This window comes from Silurus meridionalis, chromosome 14 (assembly GCF_014805685.1).
Source record: "Silurus meridionalis isolate SWU-2019-XX chromosome 14, ASM1480568v1, whole genome shotgun sequence".
NCBI classification, from domain to species: Eukaryota; Metazoa; Chordata; class Actinopteri; order Siluriformes; family Siluridae; genus Silurus; species Silurus meridionalis.
In genome coordinates this window covers 12,608,780-12,634,282 of record NC_060897.1, presented here as the reverse complement: position 1 = coordinate 12,634,282, position 25,503 = coordinate 12,608,780, and the positions used below count along the sequence as shown (strand labels likewise).

The window sequence follows — 25,503 nt, the reverse complement described above, 5'->3', positions numbered from 1 at the left end:
CACACACACACACACACGTTAAGATCGAGAGCTAAGAAAAACCTTTTTAAATAATAAAAAAAAAAAAAACAGTATGGAAATGTAATCGATAAGAAACAGGTGAAGTAATTAGGGTGAATCACCACACAATGAAACCAGAGACGATCGCTAACAGGAAGAGTTCGATTATTGCGAAGCTTCTTTACCAATATGACTCAAAGACATGCTACACATTTTTCATAAATAAATTCATATAAGTTTCTATTATTTTATTTACTCAGAAACATTTGACAAAAAATATATATATATATATTAAGTATAAAATGTGTGGCAAATAATCTTCCTTATTTGACTCAGTTTTGATCCACACATCGCTCTGAGACACGACAGCAATCGGAATGCATTCTGTATAAGAACATTGAATAACTTTTGAAGGGATGATGTGGGAGGATGGACATACTGCATCCTGTTTACAAATATAGCATTGGACAAGCAAAAGCAGCCAGCTGTAAGATAACACGATGACACACTGCTTTGTGTGGACAGTTTTGTAACCAAGTGCTGTGCAGTTGCAGGTCTGTGCATTGTGTGTCTTTGTGAACTCTGGATTTTAATGTTATTGACCGCCACTTTGTGACAAGAGTTTTATTAAAAAAAATATAAAAATGATGCAACACATTGAAAAACGGGAAAAAAAGAAGAGGCAAAAAATAAAGAATTTACAGATAAATATGAGCATGCTCTTACTGGATTATAATTAATACTGGAATGTTCAGTCGTACACTGTAAATACTGGTATAATGTTCAGTCCTGTACATACTGTTGGCCACATAGTATAATATTGATTATTTTGCATATTCATTGCACTGACATACTGAATGTACGCACTGAATGTAGAATGATCATTTGTAGTTGTTACAGAAGCACAGACTGGTGCGTTTTATGCTGCGTTAACACGAATGGCCTAAAAATATCGACGTCCTGAAACGTCCCGATTTCCGACGTCTACAGCCTGAAATATACAGCGAAAACTAGACATCACTTGCTAATCGAGTTCATCTGTCCTTTGAATAGCAAATAAAGCAGCAGTCACATTACACTGAGGAAAAAAAAAAAGCAAAAGATCGAGACCGATACTTCCCTTCGACTTAATGAGAAACAAGGTAAGTTTTATTTCCTCTTAACAATCATTGACCACACTGCTCACATTCAATGTTGAAGCTGCTGTATGAACAAAGAATCCTTTAGAGAGCCTGAAGGTAGTGTTTTAAATTAACTGCAATAGATGTGGTTGCCATTGGACTTTGTATTTTGAATAAAGTGGAATGTGGGGAAATTGAGTTATTTATTTTATAAATAGTTAAAGTTCAAATGTTATGGCAAGTTCAAAATGCCAAAGTGGGACTGATTTCGACACTTTCTGATCCATCGATATTTAGTATATAAGAAAGAAATCATGACAGGTCATGCTGTTATCGGAAAACAATGCACGGCAGGGTGCTGTTTGACATGCTGATGCACAAAGCTTTGCCGTGCTGTTCGAGAAAATTCAGCCACACGGTCAGGTCAGAGAATTCAAAAGCACTGTTTTATAAACACTCGCATACAGCCAAAGATATCCAGATCTGACAAGCTCCAGAACCTTGCAGGCTGCAATCTGATTGGCTGTTTGGTTTGGTTGCTGTGTCTGTGTTACGTTGGACAGTTTTTGCTTCACCGATCTCTCAATGTTTTGGCCTCTTCTTGTAAAAGTTTCTATCCAGTTACGGTGAACAAGTGGGTACACAGCACTCGCACAGCTAACAGGTACGTTCTGTTTCGACCAGGGTTGCATTTCTACCAGTATACAGCGCCCTTTTCTAAGAATGTGTTTTCTTGTGTTTACAATTGTAGGCAAAACTTTAGATTCAGAACAGACACATTCAGGGAAATGAGAAGTGGAGCAAATAAAAACAACTCCGTAAGCATTTTCCACTGCTCTCTTTTTAAGGAAACCAAAAGAGAACCAATTTTCTGCAGCCTGTTATACAGGATGAATCTAAGAGTCAGACTTCATTCACAAAAATGGCTAAAATATTAAAATCTAAATTCATCCACATACAAGCCCATGATTACTGAAATACAATATCAGCACATGTAAGCCTGCATTGTTGTATTATCAGGGTACCATTACATATACACACTATATTTTCAAAAGTATTGGGTCACCTGGTCATAAGTATGGTATGTGATTTTAGAGCACTGCATTCCACATTTAGTCCCAATTTGCTCTTCTAATTCTCTTCACTCTTCTGAGATGATGTTACATTAGATTTTGGAGTGCACTTATGGATATTTGTGTTTATCAGCCACAAGGGTATTATGAAAAGCAGGTACTGATGTAGGTGAGGAGACCTGTGGTGCAGTCAGCATTCACATTCATCCCACAGGTGTAGGGATGTGATCAGAGCTCTATAGCAGGCCACTCAAGATCTTCCTCTCCAAAGCATGTAAACCAGATCTTCAAGGAGCTCACTTTGTGCACCGGGACAATGGCATGCTGCAACAGGTTTGGGTTTCCAAGTTCAAGTGAATGCAAAACTATTATAGTGCACCTAAAGATCCTATACAATTGAGTGCCTCCAGCTTTGTGATATCAGTTTGGAAAAGAACCACATACTGTATAGCAGGAAAGGGCAGGTGACCCAATACTTTTGGAAGTTTATTAATTACCCCAAACAATAAGGACATTGTTATTACAAATTTTCCTTCACAATTATTCAGGTTTCATATCAGAATATCAGTAAATATCATGTGTGTACAGGATAGAAGAGAATGACGTATATATAAAAGCAAAAAAATTGAAATGTTATTTATTTAATCGTAATATAAGCACTAATAGCAGGTCGACTGTGTGCGTGTTTATGATAATCAGTGAGTCAGCTTTAAAACGCATTTAAGTGACTAAAGTTTGTATCAGACCCCTGTCCCATGGTAATATGCTCCACACAGGTGACAGTCACAGCAGGCTGAACAGGTACTAACTGACCAAATACACCGAAATAGTTCAAATTGAATTTATTTACACACTCTTTTGTATCACGCTTTCAACAAAATGTATCGTTTAACATAAAAGAATTCAGGTGCCTACTATAAATGTAAATGTAATGAGTAACCGCTCCTTTAGTATTTTTTTTTTTTTTTTTTAGAGATAATTTCTTCCCCTTACTTGTAAGTATCTGGACGATTTATTTTCCTTGAGTATTTCTTCTTTAAAGAACACTACATAATTTAACCACATCTGACAATATGTTACTGATTTCAGTACACATAATTGTTGTAACACTGCAAAATTAAAGCCTACACTCTTCCAAAAAGATTGATTTCAGTAATGGATTTCCCTTGTAAGAAGCAGCGATGCTACAAATGCAATAGAATTTTGTGCAGGAAATTCATGTATTCTAGAAACAAAATGTGAATACAAATGATAAATACAGTGATCTCACATATAAAAGCTGAAATTTAAAGATAATAATTAAGTATAGTTATAGTGTATCTATTTTGTAGCATTTATAATCTGCATGAATAGGTTTTAAGGCAACATATGTAATGGTCGACTTCCTTATTAAAATCGATAGAAACAGTTAATTAATGGCCTAACCTGCGTGGTTTCGGCAGGAAAACGTGTGCACATACTCCAAGTCAAACTACACAGGTCAAAACTATAATTATGAGTGCATGAGAAATAAGCAGGAACAAGGACACCGCCAAGTTGCCCACAGAACCACATCGTTTCCCTCACCAGCATGATTTAGTACGTCATTCGTTTGACCACAGGACCATTATGCTCGGGGGGCTAAACTATCCTGACCGAACGGCTCTCATTTCAAACGCTGGAGAGCAAAACAAATGTAGCATGCTTAAGTGTTCAGACTTCTACCCAAACCCTGAGGGTTCAGATAAAGTAAATGTAAAACAGGTCATGGCTGGAACAGTGAAACGTATCGAGCTGCCCTCGATGAACCCTGAGCATGCTGCGTTGGGATTTGAGACAACTGGAGAAACACGTGCAATAATAGGCAACACTCATCATTATATCGAATGGTGAAGACATGGAAGAGACGATGTATTAGAGAGCTTAGCAAACAATATTGCTTTATACTGTATTTATGTCAGGAACGGAGGTTATCGTTTCTATAGTAACAATTCCATCACAGGAACTTCTTAAATGGGGCAAACAAATTTAAGAAAGGAAACTATGCAATTAGTGATCGAGTGATGCTTTTCTATTTCTAGTTCTCATTAACATGACAAGCTACAGTCTGGTTTAAATAACAACTATAAACTATAATTCACTTATGTGCTTTTAACTACTAATTTAACGCTTATAATAAATGAATAAGATTACACCAGATTACACCAATTAACAACACCTAGTAATGGGTTTACAACAAAAACACACTACCATGTATTCATTACTTCTTACTCGTGCTGCTTAAAACATCCTGGTGAACCATATATATCCAAGTCCTGCAACAGACTGGAAAAGTCAATTAGAACACAACGACAATAATCGATTGTTATACACACTTGTAGACTTGAACACTAATTTAAACATCACTCAAAATTTCAAACAGGAAGTACAAAACATATTTTACACAAAAATTCAATCTCACTACTTCCTTTTATAACACTTGCATTTGTTATAGTGTACTTGTGACAAAAATAAAAAAATAAAAAATAAAATCCCACACGCACACAACACTCATTGTGCTGTGTGAAAAATTACACTGTATGCGTTAAAAATGGGAACCGTGATATGTTAAATGGACATTTAAATAGGCTGAAAAACGACACGTGGTGTATTTAGCTCATAAATATGATGGTATTCACTATACTGTGCACTTTCAGTCCAATTAGTATTTTTTTTTGTATTCTAGCATTTATAAAGGGCAACATTTTAGCGCTAACGTGCAGTGTTTTCAATTCACGACGCCCGAAGCCTGACGTTCTGGCGATGGGTTGCAGAAAGCTGAAGCGGCTGTGTAAAACAGCATTTGCTTTGTTCTCGTAGCCTTAAACACTGCAGCTCTTAAACAACAGATAGATAGAGAAAACATGGTCCAAATGTCAATCTTCGGTCAGAACTGCAATACCTGTAGCAGTGTATATGGCACATTTCCTCTTTTGTAGAATTTCTCACCATTGACCAACACAAGAAAAACCTTTTCCCAACACACATACATATACACACATATCTATATATATCTATATATATATCTATCTATATATATCTATATCTATCTATATCTATCTATATCTATCTATCTATCTATGAATGAAAAGGTAGTACCTACCTAGTAACAAATACCATTATCAAGAAGAGTAAGAATGCTTAGATTTAATAATGGAAAAAAATTTCATGTTTACACTGTCAAATATTTCCACTGACTAAGACAAATGACAATGAAGAATTTCTGAGAAGAGGCAGCAGTAAAACTAATCCTTTAAATCTTAGTGAGATTTCAATCATCTGAGTGGGATGTAATGGAGCATGTAACCGTTAATAAACACGGGTAATATCAAACTGGTAGAGGTGAACTTCTCTTTTTAACTGTGAAACTCATTTTAACAATGAAAGAACCAGTGAGTAACTGTTTAATGCAGCTCCCCCTCTCTTCTTCTGTGTTCACTTTACAGCTAATAGTATCAGTTCTCCTTATTTTATTAATAGCTATAGGCATGTTTAGGGCATTTATTTAAAAAATAAAAAAAAAACACAAAAAAAAGGAAACAAGATTCAAAGTAGAGTGATTCTTGTGTGTGTAACAGCACAACGATAGCTGGGGTTAAAAATAAAATAATCTTTATAAATATAAATAGGATAGATTCTGAAACCTTAAGTATCTGTCTAAATATAACAGAGATGGCCACAATCAACTTTCCCCAAAATGTATTCCCCAGGTATAAAATAAATGCAAATGCAACACTTTCATTCAAGTTTCAGTTTCCGGTTAGATTTTACAAATGCACATTACCGTTACAAGACTTTTTAACACATCTGTCCTTCTTTCATGTGTGTGGGCTCGATGAAACTTCTGCAGTGGATGAAAAAAGAAAAAAAAAAGTCCCACAGGAAGAAAACCTTTAAGCGACGCCAGAGCTGAGGTTATTACTTCAGATCCTGCTGTCATCACAAGATCAGTGATGCTTCTTGGATGTGTTCAAGCATTTATATGGTTCTAAATAAGCTTTTACATCTGTGACTTCAATCATTTAAAATAAAATAATTTAAAAAAGCGTATTGACTGCTGGTGCTGTTAATCCTAAACGCCTCATTCTTTCTCTTCACAAAGAGCCCAGGATTCAAACAGAACATGGATAAAGGATATGATATATGAGGAGAGCTTATGCTATCTTCTTTTATCAAATATCCTGTGATGCCTGATGAGAGGGTTTATAATAATTACTTTTAAATCTCAGAGCTCAGGGCTGGAAACGGAGGTGTTGAGGTCTTGTCGGTGGGGTTGAAGTTCTAAACAAGACGAAGACTAGCTCCACAGAAACTATAACAAATATTCACGCTAAAACCAAAGAATACGACAATCTAATGGCATGATTATATAATCGAATATTTCTTATAAAGCATCCTGAATGTCAGCACTTTTATTCCATCAAAAATGAGATACTGATGAGTAAAAAAAAATCTAATTATATCAGTAGAATTCTATTTTTCTGCCAAATCCAACATACGTGCTAGAAATTAATACTTTTGTCATAACACAAGAAGAAAGATATTTCTACTAAGACTAACAAAATCTTATAAATAGTGCCTACCCGTTAAGTCCATGACTAAAAAAAGGTGCGTAAATGTTATTCTTGGTTTACTGCCTTACTTTCAATGAGACAGAGCAGAAACCGTAAGGAACTGCAAAGAATATCAATCATTTTCACTCCTTCCTGGATAATGTTCAATTAGATGAGGCTTATCCTTAAAAACACACAGCAAACATTTCCTCCGAACCAGTTCTCAAAATAAAGCTTCTTGCTGCACAAACATAACAAGGTACTTTACTCAGGGCATGTATTAAACTAACATGTCCATGCACTAGAAGTGTTTAGTAACATCCCTGCATCAAACCCCTAATAAACTCCTGCTTATTAGTGAGAAAAACACTGCAGGATGTGCTTCATGTTAAGCTGCATCTCTTTCCTCTATCGCGAATGACCTTCCTTCAACAGCATGTCCCAAAAGGTTCCAGTCCTCTCACACTACGCTGACTCCATGATGAAAATTATTTCTAAAGTATTAATAAACCATATACTTTAAGCATTTATAGCTGCATTTCAAGTTCGCCAAAATAGCAAGAAACTTAGTTCCTGTTATTGCTCGTGTTGTTGCAGCTATAAACAGTTGCTCCCTCATCCGCCTTTCAAGTTTTCAAGTTAATGAGCAGCTTGTCGTTTTACCAAGAATCGGGGAAGTGCATAGTTATCTATCCTGAAGTCTCTTCTTCTGGTGCAAAACCTACCGACTGACTACATAAACCTCTTAAAGAAAACCTCCTTTAAAAAAAAATGTATTAAACATTATTTTTCATTAATAAACACTTTTTTGGTTGTCCAAGTCTCTGTGAATGAGTTGTTACTATAGAACAGGGATCCCCAAAACTTTTTTTTTGCTGTGGCCACATGATTTTTCCTTTCTGCCTTTTCAACCTTTCCTTTTTTTGCCTCGATGCTTCGTTCAGTCGCTTTAACTACAAACGGAGCACTGCGTTTCCCCACGGACCATTATTGACGCACCATCCGCTAATCTCTGCACCGCTCTGTCCAGATAAACACAGAAGATGCCGCAGAATGAAAAATGGAGGAACGGGGGGTGGGACAGCGAGGGGCAAGGGGAAGATTCAGGGCGAAGAACACAGCAGGAAGTTCCCAAATTTCAGGATAATGTCATACTAAAACAAAAAACTCCAGAAAGTGAGTTTAGATTTTTATTTAATTTAAAATAGTTTTTGATATTTTTATTCATGATATTTTATTTATTTATATATTTGTATTTGCATGCGGATATGGCAATTAAATGACTTAATGGGCTTTTGGTGCTTTCCTGTAAATGTACTATACATTTTTGTAAAAAACAAACAAAAAAAAGAAACTAATTATTTAAAAGACCCATTTCATTGTTTCTATTTAGTATGGATCTTTAATAAACAAAAGGTACTTCTTACCCAATTGCTCAATTAATCGATGGAATACTACAATAACCGATAGCACTAGATTTTATAATGATTTTAAAAGCATTTATTATGACTCCTAATGCTAGATACGTTTATTATTTTGTTCTGCACCGTACAGACAAATGAGCATTACTTCTCAAGTGATATAGAGCCTATTAAAGGAGTATTAGTACCATTATAAAACAATTTTTTCATATTCATTGCTATTGAAATCAAAACGTTCACGTTCATGTTGTGCTGAATTTTGGTTGGTGGGTGAATCTATCAAATAATTATAGTACATTAATAACTAAGGAAAATTTTAGCTTGAAAGCCAAATTTTATTATCAAATACAGATATGATATGAGTAAAACTCAGAGAATAAAATAGAATTTAAATCTAACTACATCTCTTGCATTGTTTGTAGGGCTGTTCCAAAATTTAGGGGGCCGTAGTTTGGGGATCCCTGATATAGAATTGTATAGCATCTATCTGTCTGTCGGTCTGTCTGTCGGTCTGTCTGTCGGTCTGTCTGTCGGTCTGTCTGTCGGTCTGTCTGTCGGTTTGTCTGTCGGTCTGTCTGTCTGGACTCTCCCCACTTTACGAACATTCACTTTACAAACATTCACAAAAACGAACAAACCTGTCTTCAAAGTGAAATTTGTTTAGAGTCGAAAAATAAAAAAACGGAGAAAACGCTAGCTAGTCGTTCACCATAATGAGTCTACATGATGCACACTGGACCAGGGCGATTTTTGTGTGTGGTTTTTTTTTATGTTATTATTACTTAATAAACAATATTGTATACAGTATTTTATGTATTTTGATTTGTTTTAGTATATTTTATTGTTTATTTGATAGTATTTATAGCTCTTACATCATTAGGAGATATGCGTAGTCATTAACGAACACAGAAACAACTTAAACAAATTCAGGGTACGAACAAACTCGTTCGGAACGTTCCTACCATTAATTTGTTCCTAAGCTGTTACTGTTGAACCTTTAATTAAAAACATTAATCTAGTTTAGGCAGGACGTGGTGCATATACAGACGATGAATCAACACCTTCTGACCAGTTGCGTTCAGGATTTCAACAGCGCTGCTGTGATGCCAACTTTCAAAACAGCTTCTAAATAACTGGTGACGAAAGCATTTGAAGATGCTCTCTGACATTTCGACAGTCATGCATGTAACAATGTGTATAAGGTAAAAGATGTCGTCGTTACCTTTAGAATCTCTCCTCGTTTAAAGCTCAGCTCGTCATCAGCAGTTGCTTTGAAATCATACTTGGCAATGGCCTCCATGATTCAGCTCCAGCACCGGCGTGTTTCTACACCAAAGTGGAAATCGTCTCGATCGGGGGGGGGGGCCTTTCTCTTCTTCCCACCAAGTTTATTCCTAGTGGAGACGTTGTCTCAGCTGTATGAACACGAGCACAGGTCCAGGGACACAAATCTCTGCGGCTCCCGGTGCCTCTGCTCCAGTCTCTCTGTCACGATCCCTCGCACATAAAACGACCGGCTGAAGCTTCTGCGAACAAAACCGCACACATTAAATAGAGCAAATCCAATCCAGTGTTCAACACCGCGCCTCAAACCCTCGACACATCCGCACTCGACCCAGATCACTCAATGGACCGCGCCCACGACGCGAGCGGTATTAAAAAAAAACCTACGTCCCCCGTAGAGAAGAAGGAAACCAGCGTGTGTTTGACGTCTGCAGCGACCAATGGCGTCGCCCGGGCCGCGCTCAGCCACCAATCAGAGATCCGAACAAACTGACGCTCTCCAATCACGGGGCAGAAAAAACCGACCGGAATAATCCGATTGGCTGCGGCGCTGGACCAATCAGAGAGCAGCACTTCCACCATTCCCCCCCCGCAACAAAAAAAACGCAATGACGACATGGAGAACAGGCAACGTAGTAATTTACAATAAAAAAGTGCACAAAGAAAGAATATAATCTATTACAGAAACAGAATAGGAATCGAGGTATGATTCTCAGATGGTCTCTTATTTTGTTCTTTGGAGAAAGAACATATTTTTCCCTTTTAAGGACTCATTAACAAACGACAGCTGACAGTTTGACCGCTTCCTTTTCCTTTTTTCCCTTCACGACTAAGACAATACACCAGTCCCCAAATATACACTGCTCCGTCGGGAAAAGCATTATGCTCACTTTTACGAACTATTATTATAAGAGTAAGTCTCAATAAACCCTCAGACATCCAGTGAAACTGGTTTGCTTGATCTGGAACCCTATTAGGGGGTCTGGAGAGCGGAGCGGTGTGGGAGCTTCTGTGGTCGCTGGTGATCAGACATGAGCCGAGTAACGGTTATTAAAAATACCCTGTAACTCCGTGAGATCAGACATACAAATCAGACTAATAATAACAATAAAAAGACTCAATTATATCTCGTTTTTTTTCTATACGAAAGCTTTGTTGTTGTTTAGTCAAACAGCACCGATGCCAGAACACCGCACAAGAGACCTGTTTTGTTGCGCTCCGTGACACGGTGTTCGCTCAGCTAACGTGGCACGCGCACCGAGAAACACCTCAGCTGACCTGAATAAGAAGTAAAACTACAGTTTTTTAAAACTATTGTATACATTTATTAATTTTCGACTACCTTAAAGTGAGAATTCGAGCAACTCACGCCGCAGTGAGGCTTCAGGAGAGCGGGACGCGCGAGCTCGCTACAGCAGGCGGACTGCGAAATGGCAGCGCGAGCTTGTTTTGCTAACGCGGCGCTAAAGCTAATCGAAGCCGCGGCGTGGAGGCAGAACTGTCGGCGTGCTGCGGCGATAAAGACCTGACAGACGGAACTTATACTCACACCGGTGAAAACCCTTCTCTCTTCCCTTCCTTTCTTTTTTTTTATCCAACTTTACGTGTTCGTCTCCCCCCCAAGTAACCTGGATAACAGGAGCTCCGTCCGTTTCACAGAGATGAAGCTTTTTTTTCTTCTCCAGACGCTTGTTTATGCTGCTGGAACATTTCCGCTTCCTCTGGAAAAACGGCGGTGTGTTTATTCCGCCCCCTGCACGCCACCTGCTGTAACTACACTGGAATAATTATTACTAAAGAAAAAGACATCTTTCAAATTCTGAAAAAGCTTCTTCATATACATTATGATGTACAAAGCGATGTTTTTATGTTCATTTGAACACACACACACACACACACACACACACACACCATTGTTAATATAGCAGAAAATCATTTGGGACGAATCTGCTATATATTATTAATGGACTGCAGCATTACATATATTTATTAGATACTATGCATTTGCATTAAGGTTATGTTTAGAATTCATTTATTGTGGTCTGTTTTCATTTTTAAACTTTTTGTAATGTTTTTTCCTATTCCAATACAACCATGTCAAATCAAATATGCGGATCACAAACCAGAATTTCATACCAGATCGGCCGGGGCCCGGGTGACCAACGACTGCCACAGGTATCGTTAGCCAAAAGGGTACCGGTGGAAACTGGGCTTTCAATTACTGTTGGCCGAAGGAGGAGAAGGAGAGGAAGAAGACGTCTACAGAGACAGCAGGGAAAGGAGACGTGTAGGAGAGTAGAGGTTAGGGTTGGTACTTTAAATGGTGGTACTATGACGGGTAAAGGGAGAGAGGTAGCTGATATGATGGAGAGGAGAAAGGTAGATATGTTGTGTGTTCAGGAGACCAAGTGGAAAGGGAGTAAGGCCAGGAACATTGGAGGTGGGTCATGGTGTGGATGGAAAGAGAAATGGTGTGGGGGTGATTCTGAAGGAAGAGTTTAGTAAGAGTGTAGTGGAGCTGAAGAGAGTTTCTGATAGAGTTATAAACATGAAGCTGGAAGTTGAAGGTAAATGTGTACCTATGAAAGAATGATAAGTGATTGGGGCAGACTTTAATGGGCATGTAGATGAAGGAAACAGAGGTGATGAGGAGGTGGAGGGTAGGTATGGCCTTAAGGAGAGGAATGTGAAAGGGCAGATAGTGGTAGATTTTGCTAAAATAATTGAAATGGCAGTTGTGAATACTTATTTTAAGAAGAAGAAGGAGAATAGGGTGACGTATAAGAGTGGAGGAAGGTGCACACAGGTGGACTATGTTCTATGTAGGAGATGCAACCTGAAGGAGATTGGAGACTGTAAGGTGTTGGCAGGGGACAGTGTAGAAAAGGAGGAGAGTGAGGACTGAAAGAATAATAAGATTATGGAAACTGAAGGAAAATGGCAGTGTGTTTATTCCAGGAAGACTGTAGTGTGAGATTCAGGGAAGAGGTCAGACAGGGGCTCGGTGGTGGTGAAGATGTGCTGATTGATTGGGCAACTACTGTAGAAGTGATTAGGGAGACAGCTAGGAAGGTACTTGGTGTGACATCTGGAAATAGAAAGGAAGACAAAGAGACATGGTGGTGGAATGAGGAAGTGCAGGAAAGCATAAGGAGAAAGAGGTTGACGAAACAGGATTGGGATCGACAAAGAGATGAGAAAAGTAGGCAGGAGTACAAGGAGATGCGGCAGCAGGTAAAGAGGGAAGTGGCGAAAGCCAAGGAAAAGGCATATGAGGAGCTGTATGAGAAGGAGAAAAGGATCCGTACAGATTTGCCAGGCAGAAAGACCAAGCTGGGAAGGATGTGCTGCAAGTTAGAGCAATAAAGGATGGAGATTGAAATGTGTTGACTAGTTAGGAGAGTGTGTTGAGAAGATGGAGGGAATATTTTGAGCAGCTGATGAATAAGGAAAATGAGAAAGGGAGAAGGTTGAATGATGTGGAGATGGTGAAGCAGTAAGTGGATAGGATTAGTAAAGAGGTAGTGAAAGCAGCGATTAAGAGGATGAAGAGTGTACCAAGATTTTGGAAGGTGATAGGATGCCTAAAGAATGGAGGAGTGTGCTGGTACCAATTTTTAAGAGTTAAGGGAGATGTGCAGACCTAGAGTAACTACAGGGGAATAAAGTTGATCAGTCACATCATGAAGTTATGGGAAAGAATAGTGGAAGCCAGGTTGAGGGAAGAGGTGACCATCTGTAAGCAACAGTATGGTTTCATGCTGAGGAAGAGCGCTACAGATGCATTCAAGCAAGCAAGGGTCATTTCAATCTTTAAGAAACCTGCTTTGGATCCATCAGACATCAACAACTAAATCTCCGGAACGCCCTTTTGGCTGTTTCTGAGAAACTGCATGTTGCTCGATCAGCCAAGCGGTCATCTATACTTATCTTCCTGGACCTGTCAGCCACAAGACTCTCTTGTCTACCCTCAGGAGCCTCGGTATCCGCAGGACAGCATAAGAATGGTTTGCTTCCTACCTGGAAGGCCGCTCATACCAGGTAACATGGATGGGATCCACATTTGCACCGTGCAGACTTACCACTGGTGTCCCACAAGGCTCGGTACTTGGTCCCCTCCTTTTCTCCCTCTATACCCAATCCATTGGTGAAGTCATGTCCTTACATGGGTTTTCTGCATTTTGTTCAATCTGCCTAAGTTCTCCCACACCATCCCACTGCTGCGCTCCCTTTACTGGCTTCCAGTAGCTGCACGTATCAGATTCAAAACACTGATGCTTGTCTACAAGGCCAAAAATGGACCAGCACCATTTAACCTCAGAGACCTCATCACACCTCGCGCTGCACCACGCTGAGATCCTCCAGCACTGCTTGACTGGTACCACCTTCTCTCAGAATGAGAGGTATACTTCTATTCTCTTCTTTGTTCTGGCACCGAGGTGGTGGACTGAACTTTTCCTACATGTCTGTACAGCGGAGTCCCTGGCTATCTTTAAGTGACGGTTGAAGACCTACCACTTCCTGAAACACTTAAAATAGCACTTTCAAAGTTTGCTTTGTAGAAATCAAGAGTTATATTTATATTAAGTGTGTAATCTAGCATACCAGTGTTGGTTTTTTTCATTGATAGAGACTCAAAGCACCTTTGTATGTCTCTTTGGACAAGGGTGTCTGCTAAATGCCGCAAATGTAAATGTAAATGCATTATTTGTTTTGAGAATGTTGATGGAGAAGTATAGAAAAGGTCAAAAGAAGTTGCATTGTGTGTGTGTGGATTTAGAGAAAGCGTTTGGATTTAGAGAGAGAGGAGTTGTGGTATTGTATGAGGAAGTCGGGTGTGTGGAGGGGAGGGGTGCGGTTGCAGGGAGAAGAGGTGGAGAAGGTGGAGGAGTTCAGGTACCTGGGGTCAACAGTGCAAAGTATTGAAGAGTGTGTTAGAGAAGTGAAGAAAAGAGTGCAGGCAGGGTGGAGTGGGTGGAGAAGAGTGGCAGGAGTGATTTGTGATAGAATGGTATCTGCAAGAGTGAAAGAGAAAGTTTATAGGACTGTGGTGAGGCCTGCTATGTTTTATGGTTTAGAGACAGTGGCATTGAGTAAAAGACAGGAGGTGGAACTGAAGGTGGCAGAGCTGAAGATGCTGAGGTTTTCGAGAATGGACAGGATTATAAATGAGTTTATTAGAGGGACAGTGCATGTAGGACATTTTATTTTCAAAGTGAGAGAGGCCTAATTGAGATGGTTTGGACATGTGCAGAGGAGGGACATGGGGTATATCGGTAGGAGAATGCTGAGGATGAAGCCACCAGTTAGAAGGAGAAGAGGAATGCCAAAGTGGAGGTTTATGGATGTGGTGAATGAAAACATGCAGGTAGTTGGTTTGAAAGAGGAGAGTAGTATGGAGTTGGATGATCAGCTGTGGTGACCCCTAATGGGAGAAGCCAAAGGAAGAAGATTTTCTCTTTAGATTTTGATTCTTGTCATCTGCTTTGTTAGTATACAACCCCGATTCCACAAATGTAAGTAAAGCCAGAATGCAAGGATTCGCAAATCTTCCATCCAGATTTGCATGTGCCTTGCATATTTCAGCAAGATCATGCTATATAGCATATTGCATCTATTACAACGACATGGCTTCATAGTAGAAGAATCCTGGTGCTGAACTGACCATCTGGCACATCATAAAACAAAAAAGCTGATAAAGAAGACCCAGGACTGTTGACCAGGTAAAATCTTCCTCTCAATCCAGCTGCTGTTTATCTCAATTCCCAGACAAATATGGACTGTAGTTAAAAGAAGATGGGATGCAACACATTGGTAAAAATGGACCTGGCACAACTTTTAAAGATGTGTTGCAGCCATGAATTTCTGAATTACTATTTTTCCCTTAAATTGTTGCATTAACTCAGTTTAAACATTTGATATATTTTTAGACTTGTGAATCATTGCATTTTGTTATTATTTACATTTTACAGTTTCACAACTTTTTGGAATTTGGGGTTACCACATTAAGCTTGACTAAACTGATGTTACAGATGCTGAATGAGACGATGTTTTTTAAGATCTCAGGAGCTTATTTTTTAAAAAACAGTTGCGTTGACATGCCCACGTGTTATTTAGCAAAACACAGCCTGGGTTAAAGCATAAATTACCACTTCAGTGCTAATAAGCACATTGTGTAGACGTGTCATTAGACTTCGTTTTTAGTTTGCATTCTTATGAGAATAATGCGGGCATTAAGTCTTTATCATTTGTTTTTGTAGAGAAATCACACTTAAGGCAACTCAAGTATTTCTTTTTAAGAATGATCATGTAAAATAAATCTATAGGGCAGGGAAATCTCAGGGAGTTAAAGATTTGTATGGGGCAATTTAAAAAATGCTTTGTAGATCCTTGGCATCTTTGCAGATCGCATGTCTTTGTTTTTCTTTGCATGTGTGTCTGTGTTTGAGCATGTTAGCTAACAGCAAGAGCAGTGGCACAAGTCTCAGGAAAATTAAAGTCAATCAACCTGAAAATAAACCCACAGTTCAGCATGGATTACTTATAATTTAAAAGTCAAATGTATTGTCAGCAAAAATTACTAGCATTACTATTTTACTAAATGAAAGGAATTACATGTTCTAGTTCAGTGGTGCAACCAGATCACCAAGTCTGAGTTTAGTCTGTCGAATTTAATACAAACTCCTGTACTCCTGCAGATTCAAGACTTTATACAGTTATACAGCCAATCATGTAGCAGTAATGCATTACATAAACCCATGCTACTGCTTGATAAGCACTTCAGTTAGCATTCATTTAAACATCAAAACATCAGAATAGAGGAAATATTGACTTGAATAATTGGTTGTTGGTGCCTGCTAGGCTGGTCAAAGTGATTCAGAAATTGCTGATCTCCTGGGACTTATACTGGGCGACTGTGACGTGTAGTATAGTCTCCATAGTGTAAACAGTATGGTGTGAAAAACAAAGAAACAAAAACACAACCCAACAACCCACGCACAGCAGAAACGTCTCATTTCAGGTTAGAAGAAGGCTATGTTAACTCAAATGACCATGGTTTACATTGTGGTGAGCAGAAAAGGATCTCTGAATAAACATGTCAAATGTAGTGGTGGACGAGCTACAAAAAAACGAAGACCTCGTCAGGTTCCATTCCTATCACAGGAAGCACAGTCTCACCAGAACTGGACCAAATGATGTTTGTCTGACCTTCATTTCCAAAATTCCAAAAAAGTTGGGACACTGTACAAATTGTGAATAAAATAGGAATGCAATAATTTACAAATCAGATAAACTTATATTTTATTTACAATAGAATTTAGATAACATATCCACTGTTGAAATTAAGACATTTTGAAATGTCATGCCTCTTTTTGGATTTTATGAGAGCTACACATTCCAAAAAAGTTGGGACAGGTAGCAATAAGAGGCCGGAAAAGTTAAATGTACATATAAGGAACAGCTGGAGGACCAATTTGCAACTTATTAGGTCAATTGGCCCCATGATTGGGTATAAAAAGAGCCTCTCAGAGTGGCAGTGTCTCTCAGAAGTCAAGATGGACAGAGGATCACCAATTCCTCCAATGCTGCGGCAAAAAATAGTGGAGCAATATCAGAAAGGAGTTTCACAGGGAAAAATTTGTTTTGAGTTTGAAGTTTTCATCATCTACAGTGCATAATATCATCCACAGATTCAGAGAATCTGGAACAATCTCTGCGCATAAGGGTCAAGTCCGGAAAACCATACTGGATGCCCGTGATCTTCGGGCCCTTAGACGGCACTGCATCACATACAGGAATGCTACTGTAATGGGAATCACAACATGGGCTCAGGAATACTTCCAGAAAACATTGTCGGTGAACACAGTCCACCGTGCCATTCACCGCTGCCGGCTAAAACTCTATAGGTCAAAAAAGAAGCCATATCTAAACATGATCCAGAAGTGCAGACGTTTTCTCTGGGCCAAGGCTCATTTAAAATGGACTGTGGCAAAGTGGAAAACTGTTCTGTGGTCAGATGAATCAAAATTTGTTCTTTTTGGAAAACTGGGACGCCATGTCATCCGGACTAAAGAGGACCAGGACAACCCAAGCTGTTATCAGCGCTCAGTTCAGAAGCCTGCATCTCTGATGGTATGGGGTTGCATGAGTGTGTGTGGCATGGGCAGCTTACACATCTGTAAAGGCACCATCAATGCTGAAAGGTATATCCAAGTTCTAGAACAACATTTGCTCCCATCCAGACCTTGTCACTTTCAGCTAAGACCTTGCGTTTTCCAACATGACAATGCCAGACCACATACTGCATCAATTACAACATCATGGCTGCGTAGAAAAAGGATCCGGGTACTGAAATGGTCAGCCTGCAGTCCAGATCTTTCACCCATAGAAAACATGTTGTGCATCATAAAGAGGAAGATGCGACAAAGAATACCTAAGACAGTTGAACAACTAGAAGCCTGGATCAGACAAGAATGGGACAACATTCCTATTCCTAAACTTGAGCAACTTGTCTCCTCAGTCCCCAGACATTTGCAGACTGTTATAAAAAGAAGAGGGGATGCAACACAGTGGTTAACATGGCCTTGTCCCAACTTTTATGAGGTGTGTTGATGCCATGAAATTTAAACTTATTTTTCCCTTAAAATGATACATTTTCTCAGTTTAAACATTTGATATGTCATCTATGTTGTATTCTGAATAAAATATTGAAATTTGAAACTTCCACATCATTGCATTCTGTTTTTATTCACAATTTGTACAGTGTCTCAACTTTTTTGGAATCGGGTTTGTAAAATGACGTCCACATGTGAATTCCAAGGCCCTCTGAAGAAAACCGCAGCCGTCCTAAATGGACGACTGTATTTCCAATTAGAAGCTAGGAAAACCCTATCCATAGTCCATTGAGAAATGAGCAACCACATACCATTACTATGTTTCTGTAATGAGATGTGCTGTTTAAAGTAATTAGACTTTATTTTTTTTCATTATTATTTTGTTGTTGTTTACTCGCATTTTAAAGAAAAACTAAATGGACTATCAGTATGGAATTGTTTGCATTCAAATCCATCAATAAATAATCAATCATTACTAATGAATAAGTGATACAATTAAAACAATTCATACAGACTTCAGCACAAACCTGCAACCTCCCGATGATGGACAGGGGTCCCTTCCAGGGAGTAGTCCTTTGTTCCCAGGATTAGCAGTGGATCCACTAATACACTGACCAACAGGAATAAATTAAATGAAACCTATTATGTTTTAAATCATGCAGTAATACAAAGTGCTGATGTTTTTCACTCTTCTCATTACTACACTTAATATCAGTATGGTAGTGTATTTACTGCCAGAGGTCTGTATCCAATCAAGTACAAAAAAAACGTACAAAACGATTATTTGCTATTTACTATTTTCTAGCAAGTCCCTGTGCAGGCAGAAATTATAATCTTAGAAGATCCATGAAAATGCAACAGCTCATTATGGCCATTTGTTTTACAACAGGGATTTGTTACAACTCAGAAACGAAGAAGACAGCAACAGATGAAGACATTACACATGACAGTGACAAAAAGAGTGTTTAATTAGCTATATTAAAAAATAAAGTACAATGTGCTATATAAAGTGACGGTACAAACGTGTTTTAGATTTCTTCCCAGTGCGTTGATTACATTTCATTTTTGTCCTTTGCCATTTAATCAGTATCTAAACACAAAGATTAAGTACACAATTTTACAGCTTTATTTACATTAATTACAGATTAGTAAAAAAGATTTTGAATACAAAAGTTTGCATTAAAAAAACAACAAAAAAACCAACAAAAAAATATATATATATATCCACAACCTTTAACCCTTTCGTGGTTCCTTCATTATAGTACTTCCATAAGCAAGATTTCATTCTTATCAGATTTCATTCTTATCATAATTACTGAACTGAATTGGGAAATGCAAGATGTTAAACCAGAGATTTAGTTTAGTTGTTGAACCAGGAAGTGGGAAACAGTGTTTCGCAGCTACTCATTTGGCAGATGCTTGGATCCAGAGTGACTTGGAAGTAAGGCAGGGTACAGTTAAAGAGTCTCATTCACTGGCTCAGAAGAGGCTCTCGAACAGTACTTGGGATTTGAAATCACAACCTACAGAAAGTTTCCTTCACTGGTTTGACTAAAATCTAATTGACTAGGCTGAATAAAGGGTAGTGAACAGAAAGTAATGTATAGCGAGCTAGTGAAATGCATTGAGTATATGGGTATATACAGTACGGCCTTCATTTCGTGTGGTATGGTGTTGGGATGACAGAAGAAAAAGCAGCTCACTGATACTCTATTAGAGGTGGACAAGTCTAAATGGTTTGGAAAGCCTGTAGAGAGGGAAGCCTTCATGGAATAAATATACAGTTAATTAAAAAAAAAAAGGATTGTAAAAAAAAAAAGACTACATTTTAGTTCAATAGATTTTGGTTCCTGTTCAGTGCCACTCACTATAACTTGTTATAAGCTTCTCAGGGCAGACAGGACTAAAGCTTGTTATCAATGTCTTAGAAATCTTTAGCTACACACCCATACACATATATAATCTACTTATTAGCAAATAAAACATGATATAATGATTGTGTAGCCAGAAAGGAAGGCTTTCTGGCTACGTTAAAAGTGCAATTTCTCTCACTATATATCTACATATTGCTGCTGAATTCAATGTGAAAAAATGTACACCAGCCATTGTGTCATTACTGATACTTTAACCGATCTACAGCATATGTCAGTGTAATTTAGTGACCAAAAGCCCAAAAGCACAAATGTAATGCATTCGGAGAACTCGTGTTCTTCGCAATGCTGACAACAGAGACGAAGGAAGATAAACTGCTCAACTTGAATTGTACATTAGCTGCAGCTACGTCTCTTTCTAACTGCATCTTTAGGAAAAGAAGAAAGATTGTGTATATGTGTGTGTGTGTGTGTGGTCTGTATATTGTTTGTGCCACAATGTGCGATACAGCTGAACGTATATGTATATGCATATGGATTTGTGCACGTGTCTACACAGAAAACATTTTTTTACCAATGCTCCTTCGAGAACATTACAGAAAGGCACTTTGAGAAACGTCGCAATCAAAGTTGGAGCTGTTTTCCATTAAGACACTGACTGCTGTTTCTGTCTTTTCTAAGAATTGACCTGTTCCACCGCATTTCATTGCATAAATGTATTTTTAATTGCATACTTATCGCCATCTCTGACATACTTATCTGACATATTGTTCATTTCAAAAGAAACAAACCAAGCCCTTACTGATGCAACAAGTGTACTAGAGGGGGTTTTGGATATTTAATCACGAATCATTACGCAAAAAAATTCAGAGAGCTCCTTGACTCCTGCACCAATATCAAAGAGCATGTCCAAAAATTCATGCCAATATCCTGAAGCATAAAAGATATAGTCATAGGGGGTTTTGGAGTCTGGAACCATGTAAAGCAGAGAACCAGAAATGTGTGTGAAAAGAGTTGTTAGTTCCTTTTTACATTGCAAATGCTCCAAGAAATGGATCAAAATATACGCAGTTACGATGGAAAGCGAAGCTAAAGGTGCGATTTTAAAGAAATATTTCAATGCTTCTGTTTTATTAGGGGTTGTACTGACACCAGAAGTATGTGGACACCTGGATATCACACCTAGATGTGTTTGTTTAACATACAAAGTTTGTCTTGCTGTTATAATAACCTCCATTATCCTGTGAAGGCTTCTAGAGTTTGGAATGTGGCAGTGAGTATTTGTGCTCATTCAAGAAAATCTTGTCACTGATGTTGGGTGAGGAAGCCATTCCAGTTCATCCCAAAGATATCCACTGCGGTTAGGGTCAAAGCCCCCCCACTGACATGCTGGAACTTTACTTCCAGTGAAGGAAAACTGTAACCCTACAGCATACAAAGAAATTCTCAAGAAATATGTGCTTCCAATTTTGTGGCAACAGGTAGGAAAAACAAACACATATAGGTTTGATAGGCAGGCGTCCACATACATTTAATGTTTTATAGTGTTTAAACAGCATGAGTCCGGGACGCCTGAGCATGCAAACAAATATCAGGTGGTCATTAAAAGTGCTATGAACTGCATCTTGAGCAAAATGGAGAACTAGAAAAATGCACGTGTGTGTCGCTAGCGTTCTCGTCACTGTTCACTACACTGCGTCGTATCTTTTGCACGATTTACATATCACAGCACAATTTACAGTAGCTTCGTAACGACTGCACTTGCTCATGCTGCTCAGTACACACTCGGTGCATCTGTTCCTACTCTGTCTATTAATAATATCTTCCTAAGATGTTTTATCAGGTTACTTGTACTGCATAAAAACATAAAAGTAATCTCAATCATTTCATATACATCCAAATTACCATCATTGGTTAAATGGGCAGGTTTGGTAATCTAGTAGCACATGGTATTAGATATCGGTATTGGAGAGTTTTCACCAGTATAAATAAATGATTTCTGTACCTGATCCTGGCATCCGTTTCAATGCATCTCTATGTTTTACTCAAATATGTATATACTATGACAAATAATGTTGTCTTGCTGTTATAATAACCTCCATTATCCTGTGAAGGCTTCTAGAGTTTGGAATGTGGCAGTGAGTATTTGTGCTCATTCAAGAAAATCTTGTCACTGATGTTGGGTGAGGAAGCCATTCCAGTTCATCCCAAAGATATCCACTGCGGTTAGGGTCAAAGCCCCCCCACTGACATGCTGGAACTTTACTTCCAGTGAAGGAAAACTGTAACCCTACAGCATACAAAGAAATTCTCAAGAAATATGTGCTTCCAATTTTGTGGCAACAGGTAGGAAAAACAAACACATATAGGTTTGATAGGCAGGCGTCCACATACATTTAATGTTTTATAGTGTTTAAACAGCATGAGTCCGGGACGCCTGAGCATGCAAACAAATATCAGGTGGTCATTAAAAGTGCTATGAACTGCATCTTGAGCAAAATGGAGAACTAGAAAAATGCACGTGTGTGTGTCGCTAGCGTTCTCGTCACTGTTCACTACACTGCGTCGTATCTTTTGCACGATTTACATATCACAGCACAATTTACAGTAGCTTCAGTAACGACTGCACTTGCTCATGCTGCTCAGTACACACTCGGTGCATCTGTTCCTACTCTGTCTATTAATAATATCTTCCTAAGATGTTTTATCAGGTTACTTGTACTGCATAAAAACATAAAAGTAATCTCAATCATTTCATATACATCCAAATTACCATCATTGGTTAAATGGGCAGGTTTGGTAATCTAGTAGCACATGGTATTAGATATCGGTATTGGAGAGTTTTCACCAGTATAAATAAATGATTTCTGTACCTGATCCTGGCATCCGTTTCAATGCATCTCTATGTTTTACTCAAATATGTATATACTATGACAAATAATGTTGGCTTGATGATGAAGTTTTGATTGCATTACACACAGTGTTTTGTGAGTGTTTGGACTTAATTGAAAATCCTCCTGATATTTGAAAACCATATACATATAGGGTTCTGACATTTTTGGCTAAAATCTGTTTATATTTTAAACCTGTACTTTGCGCTGAATATATTATGTGGGAATATCGCACAATTCAATCTTTCAACATAAAAATATAAGGTTAAATCTAATGTTTCCTGTTTTCTAGTTTTGGCAAAAGCGTTAAGGATGAAAAGCTAAAAATTCACAGAAATCGCAAGGTCCTGTTTTTTTCATGGGGTAGCAAACCTATTGATGATTAAAACACACGGAAGTCAATAAAAAAAATTATTCGGATTTCTGTACACTGATTTGAATGATCCCTCCTGATTGGATAACGCTCACATTCTCTTCACATTCAAATCAGATTTTTAAAAAGGTGTTATAACAACATGAAATTTCTCTATAACAGCACGATCACAGCTTTGAACTATTGCGCTTGTTCTAATATGCCACGGTTTACATTGTGGCAGCTCATTCGCAGCGACGTACAGTAGATGCTCTAAAACATTCATGGATGGAGTCTCCAGTGTCAGTAACAGTCAGATGTACCATGGGAAAGCCTTCAGGACAGATAAGATTGCTCTGTGTTCTTTTCTCGATAACAAGCTGAATTTCTAGTCATCTTATTAACTGACAAATAAAATGTGGGAACGATTATCTATAGCTGCAACAGAGTAAATATTAACAGGGAATGACTCATAAAAGTAATAATAAAAAAAGAAATGCATTCATTGGCAAATCGCTGTTGTATAAGATGAATAAAACTCTTATAAGCATATATCATTCCACTTTGTTATTGATTATTTTGTTATAACAGCACGTCCTGTTGCGTTTTATTTCCCTATATAATTGCAAGCTTGAATAAAATCATGTCAGACAGGACGTAAACATAATAATAATACGTGAAGATCATTACTTTATCATATGTATTTGTATATATGAATATGTCTGAAGATGTGCCATTGTGGGTGCAGTAATAACATTATTAACTCTTCTGTTGTGAAAAGAATAAAAACATGTATTGTTACATAATGAATAATGATAAACTTTCTCCATAGCAAAATATCATATTCATTCTCATGCCTTCAATTGGAGCCTGTGTGAAAGTACCCTAAATATCTTGTCTTCATGGGAGGCACTCAAACTGGACTTTTCTTGCACGCTTCATCTGTCCTGAAATCAGAAGCAGGACTCAGGCACGGGTCTCTGCCTGCCAAGTGATGTGGTGCTATATCTGTTCCTCTGCAATGTATTGTAGGATGGTTTATCAGCAGTGCATCCCTTCTGAGAAGGAACGAGCAGCCCATTCCTCTGGAGGGACACTGTCCTCCTCAGATTCATATCCAGTCTGCTTTGAAGGCTGGATGAGCTTAGTGCTCGCTTAATATTCCCACCACTACCAATGCTGGACTCCTTTCCATTTATCTGAGTTTTATTGTAGTAACGTGCGCTGCTGCTCCTGTGGGTGCCGTTACCTTTCTTCTCCTCCACTACTAGTCCATTTGGAGTGCCGTTGGATACGGACAGCTTGTTTGAGCTCTTATTTGATAGCGTCCTTCCTTGACCTGCTTCTTTGGCGCGTATGTCCTTTGACTGGTTGTCCTTCTTAACGTTGCCTGGCATTAGGAATGCTGGGATTCCCTGAACCTCGTCACTCCTGCTTCCTGCAACGTCATCTTGCTGGTTTTGACTACCTGAAGTCCTGGTAGCTACTGCTGGCTGGTTCCAAATTCGCTTTAATGTGGAATCTTTGCTTTCACCTGTGCTGTAAGATAAACCTTGAGCTGAGCTAGACCCAGGCTGAAGGCCAGCAGTGGATTCTCGACTAGAGTGACCATCTTGAGACTTTCCGTGTTGCTCCTGCCTCCTCTTTGAACTCCTCCTGGAGAGTAAACTTTCATCTCTGCCCTTAGTAGCACTTCTGATTGAAGATGGTCTGCTCTGGCCTTCGGGTATTCGAGGCGAGTCAGTCTCACGACAGCTTCCTCGATCTGCCCCACTTAAGCCGCTGCTACTGCTAGGGGAGCTGAGGGAGTCTTCCACAGGAAGCTGGGCTTTACCTTGAGCAGGACTTGCCACCAAGCTGACTATTGGCTCCTTGGTGCACCGTGGCCTCCGCCCAGATTCCAGGTACTCCACCAGTTCTACAGGATGTGGGGTCGTGGTCGGAGGAACAGAAGTGACTTTTTTACGGTCCTTGGAACCTAAAGACCAGCGTAGGGGAAGCACTTTGCCCAGGTTCTCCTTGTTCTTAGTGGGTGATCGCAGGCTCACGCTACGGCCCTGAGTGCCGCGAACAAACGGTCTCGTTTCAAATCCATCTATGGGTGGAAAACAAAGGACAAAATGATGATGTGTACATCTAAAAACTACCACAAATGTTCGGACTGAAAACATTTGTCATAACTGGTAATGGATAAACATCTGTTGCTAGCAAAAATAACAGAGTAAACCATACAAAGCATATTCAATATCTTCAATCTTCCATCTTAAATATTATTATGTTAAGTAAGTAATAATGTAACCAGGA

At 38.8% G+C, this 25,503-nt stretch overlaps 2 protein-coding genes across 4 annotated transcripts in view; both read right to left on the bottom strand.

Moving 5' to 3' along the window:
• Positions 1 to 11,165, bottom strand: part of grb2b (growth factor receptor-bound protein 2b) — a 30,331-nt gene extending 19,166 nt beyond the window's left edge. Inside the window, exons 1-2 of one of the 3 annotated variants that reach the window (XM_046866479.1) lie at positions 11,022 to 11,165; positions 9,409 to 9,712 (exon numbers count right to left, since the gene is read on the bottom strand). In XM_046866479.1, the coding sequence (XP_046722435.1) occupies positions 9,409 to 9,486 (78 nt within the window). In that variant the 5' untranslated portion in view covers positions 9,487 to 9,712; positions 11,022 to 11,165. Of the gene's footprint in view, positions 1 to 9,408; positions 9,713 to 10,812; positions 10,969 to 11,021 lie in introns of those variants that run through there. The other 2 variants (XM_046866481.1, XM_046866480.1) reach the window with 2 other exon arrangements.
• Positions 11,166 to 19,035: 7,870 nt separating this feature from the next.
• Positions 19,036 to 25,503, bottom strand: part of usp43b (ubiquitin specific peptidase 43b) — a 97,082-nt gene continuing 90,614 nt past the window's right edge. Inside the window, exons 15-16 of the mRNA XM_046866114.1 lie at positions 22,053 to 25,294; positions 19,036 to 21,187 (exon numbers count right to left, since the gene is read on the bottom strand). Coding sequence (XP_046722070.1) covers positions 24,153 to 25,294 — 1,142 coding nt within the window. The 3' untranslated portion in view covers positions 19,036 to 21,187; positions 22,053 to 24,152. The remainder of the gene's footprint in view (positions 21,188 to 22,052; positions 25,295 to 25,503) is intronic.